General features: G+C 41.4%; 1 protein-coding gene across 1 annotated transcript in view; it reads left to right on the top strand.

Annotated features, from left to right (window-relative positions):
- The window catches only part of GAA (glucosidase alpha, acid), a 22,161-nt gene that overhangs the window by 4,008 nt on the left and 14,808 nt on the right, over positions 1-3,345 (top strand). The window contains exons 4-6 of the mRNA XM_015817440.1: positions 603-768; positions 1,560-1,656; positions 2,859-2,978. Coding sequence (XP_015672926.1) covers positions 603-768; positions 1,560-1,656; positions 2,859-2,978 — 383 coding nt within the window. The remainder of the gene's footprint in view (positions 1-602; positions 769-1,559; positions 1,657-2,858; positions 2,979-3,345) is intronic.

The following is a 3,345-nucleotide window of genomic DNA, read 5'->3' on the forward strand; positions in this document are numbered from 1 at the left end:
GAAGCAGTGCACCTAATATATATGTAAAATAGCCTTTAATGAGTACATCTACCAGCAGTATTGAGGCATTGAGTTGAGTTTTATCTTTTCTGACATGCAATATCTCTAACCCCGGACTACATTCTTCACACAGCTACCTGTGGCCTCAAATCAGGCCGATTCTGGGCCATGTGCCAAAAATAGAAAACCACAAATAGAACCTTTCACAAACAATTTAGAAACCATTCCAGAAATAATCAATGATAGATGAATGCCCACAATCATCCTAGGATCTGAAGGTTTGTTGAAACAAAATAGTTTTATTGAACAATCCTGAACAATAGGAGATAGGAGCATCTCCAGGAGCCTCATGTTCCATAATTGGATTTTTAAAGATGAATTCAGGCATGCAGTAGCCTTCTCTTGGATGAGGATATTTACCTAAATCATTATGCAACTAGTCACTGGATTGGATTGGATTAGATTAGATTAATAGATGATTAGATGAGATTAGATGAGATTAGAACTTTGGAAGTAGTCTCCAAGATAAATTGAGGTAAGTCAAAGAAAAAGGGGACCTTATTTGTAAACTGCTGGTGGAAGTGTCCACTTTTTCCAAACAGGCTGAATACTACTGTGGCTCCTCTGTTCTATGCTGACCAGTTCCTTCAGATCTCCACTGCTCTGCCATCACATTTCATCTCTGGATTGGGTGAACATCTGACCCCTCTTATTCTGAATGTCAATTGGACCAAAATTACTTTGTGGAACCGGGACATATCACCTGCGGTAAATGACAGGAGGGTGGACAAGATTTCCTCAAGGGACAGGTTCTCTAAGAATTTAATCATGGTGCTATGCAGTCATCATCTGATCTTAAGCTTATACGCTCAGTTCTAATGACAGATTTAGCATGCTCTGATGCACAAATTTCATAGGAATAATTCTAGTATTTTGTGCAAAGTTTGCAAAAATTTAGAAAAAATTAGGGGTAAAAAAAAATCTCAAGCATACCCAGTGAAATGTGAGATACATTCAATGGCCATATGATAGTAGAGACTTTTGATGAAGAAATAATGACAAATAGAACTAAGTTCTGTATTTTGGTTGGAATTCTGAGTATTGCAGTATCACATTGGAAGATTTGGTGACAGATCTTACCTGGGCATTCTACTATTTAATCAGCTTTAAACTGCAATTCCTCCTTCCCATGGGAACTGTAGTTTTCTGCAATGCTTTTGAGACCTCTGGAGAGCATTTTCAGCATCTCATTTACCTATGAAACCCCACATTCTTGGCAAGAACCATGGCAGATATAATCCTGTAGTGGAGATTGGCTCTGTCTGTGGAAGTCTGGGAAACCAAGTCAAAAGCTTGCTTGATCCATTGCTTGATAGACTTTTTAAGTTGTCATTTAATTGACACTTGAATTTTAAAAAAAATAGTGAAAAAGGACCATCATGGAAAAAGTGTTTGCTATTTGAGACGACTAAAGAGGTGCTAAAGCCCAAGACATTGCTGAAGTGTTCCTGTTGTCCAATACAACCTTGATCCTATGCGATATTATTTTGTGTTTTTAGCCCTCTGCCAATTTGTATGGTTCACACCCCTTCTATGTGGCTTTAGAAAAGGATGGCTTGGCCCACGGAGTCTTCCTACTGAACAGCAATGCTATGGGTAGGTATTGTATCAGATGACATCCCTCATGGGCCAAACTTAGATATGATTAAAGTAACCTAATGATGATTTCTGTGTGTCCAAGTCGTGTGTATTTGAAGGAGCCATTTTGTGATTTGAAGGAGTGGAGATTCTGACTTTGTCTTATAATTTTTATTTTTATTTATGAAGTGAGTTGGGTTGAGAAAGAGTGACTGGCCCAAGATCACCCAGCTGGCTTTCACGGCTAAGGCTAAGGCAGGACTTGAACTCACACTCTCCTGGTTTCTAGCCTGGTCCCTTAATCACTAAACCAAACTGGTCTGCTAATCAAAGCGGTCTACTAATTAAGGTTTGGATCCTGTAATTGCTTTTCAGCCTCAGCAGTTTAGCTTGTTCTATTAACTGCTATTTTGTGATTACTTTCACTGTATAATAGCGTAACCCTGACTATTTATATTGAGAATTAAGACCCTTCATAATGCTAATTGCACTAAGATTCCGATCTGGAAAATGCTATTTAAGTTTCCTTTTCTTTCCTCAATATTAAGCATCTGCTAAGTGTTAAAGAACAATATTTGTACCTCTTTCTATTAAAGGGAACTGGCTTTAATGTGGGCAACAGTCTCATTGTCAGCATAGAGCAGACATGTCAAACACAAGGCCCGGGGGCTGGATGCAGCCCACGAAGTGGTTTCATGTGGCCCGCAAAGCCATCCTGGAAACAGTGAGGGAACGGCCCCCGCTGCCTTGGCCCTGGCCCAGGCCAGCCAGGTGCCAATGTACAGTTTTGTGGTGACCATCTTGGCACTTGCCCCGGTCCCACCCCCTTCTGCCAGAGACCCTCAGATCTGTCCCACTCCTGCCCAGGCCCCCATAGGCACCCTTGACGCGAATGATGTAGAACTGGCCACGCCCACCCATTAGGCCACACCCACTCCATCCACGCCCAACCAGTAGGCTGCACCCACTCTGGCCACACCCACCTGCCCCCTCCAGGGCAACCGCAATGCTGATGCAGCCCTCAGTGAAATTGAGTTTGACACCCCTGGCATAGAGGCAAGAGTAGCCATTAAGCAGCAAACCAAGGCTGAGTGTCTGATAATGAAATATGATGGCTGTATGGAGGTTGTAGGAGTAAAATCCTGTCAGTGTCTCTGTAATGTGTGGATGGTGTACTGTGTCCTTCTAGTAGTGATTCCAAGCCACTGTTTGTCTTGTAGATGTGTTACTGCAGCCCAGTCCAGCGCTGACATGGAGAACTACTGGGGGTATCTTGGATTTCTATATCTTCTTGGGCCCAGACCCAAGCAGTGTGGTGCGCCAGTACATGGATGTTATTGGTAAGCATTTGTACCTTTCCATGTGTGAAGCGAGACTTAAGCCTATTTTATCTGTTCTTTGTACATTTTTTTAAAAAATCACTTTATCTATGAAGAGTCTAAATCACAGGGTCTGTAATGATATTTTTCTGTCTTTTTCTACTTCATATCCCAACTTAGTTTAGGTATTAGAAGCAACCCTTTATACACCAAAGCTGCAACCCAAAACAGAGTCTTAGATATAAGCATAACCTTTAAAATAGTTATGGTAGGTTGGGTTTAGGGTTGAAAGGTCCAGACATATTGTATTTTATTGAAACTCTTTTTCTATGAGAGATTTGAGAGTGCTGATGGTTTTGAGAGGTTTTGAATGTTGATTCTCTCTCTC

This window comes from Protobothrops mucrosquamatus, unplaced genomic scaffold (genome assembly GCF_001527695.2).
Source record: "Protobothrops mucrosquamatus isolate PMUCROS unplaced genomic scaffold, P.Mucros_1.0 scaffold_127, whole genome shotgun sequence".
Classification (NCBI taxonomy): domain Eukaryota; kingdom Metazoa; phylum Chordata; class Lepidosauria; order Squamata; family Viperidae; genus Protobothrops; species Protobothrops mucrosquamatus.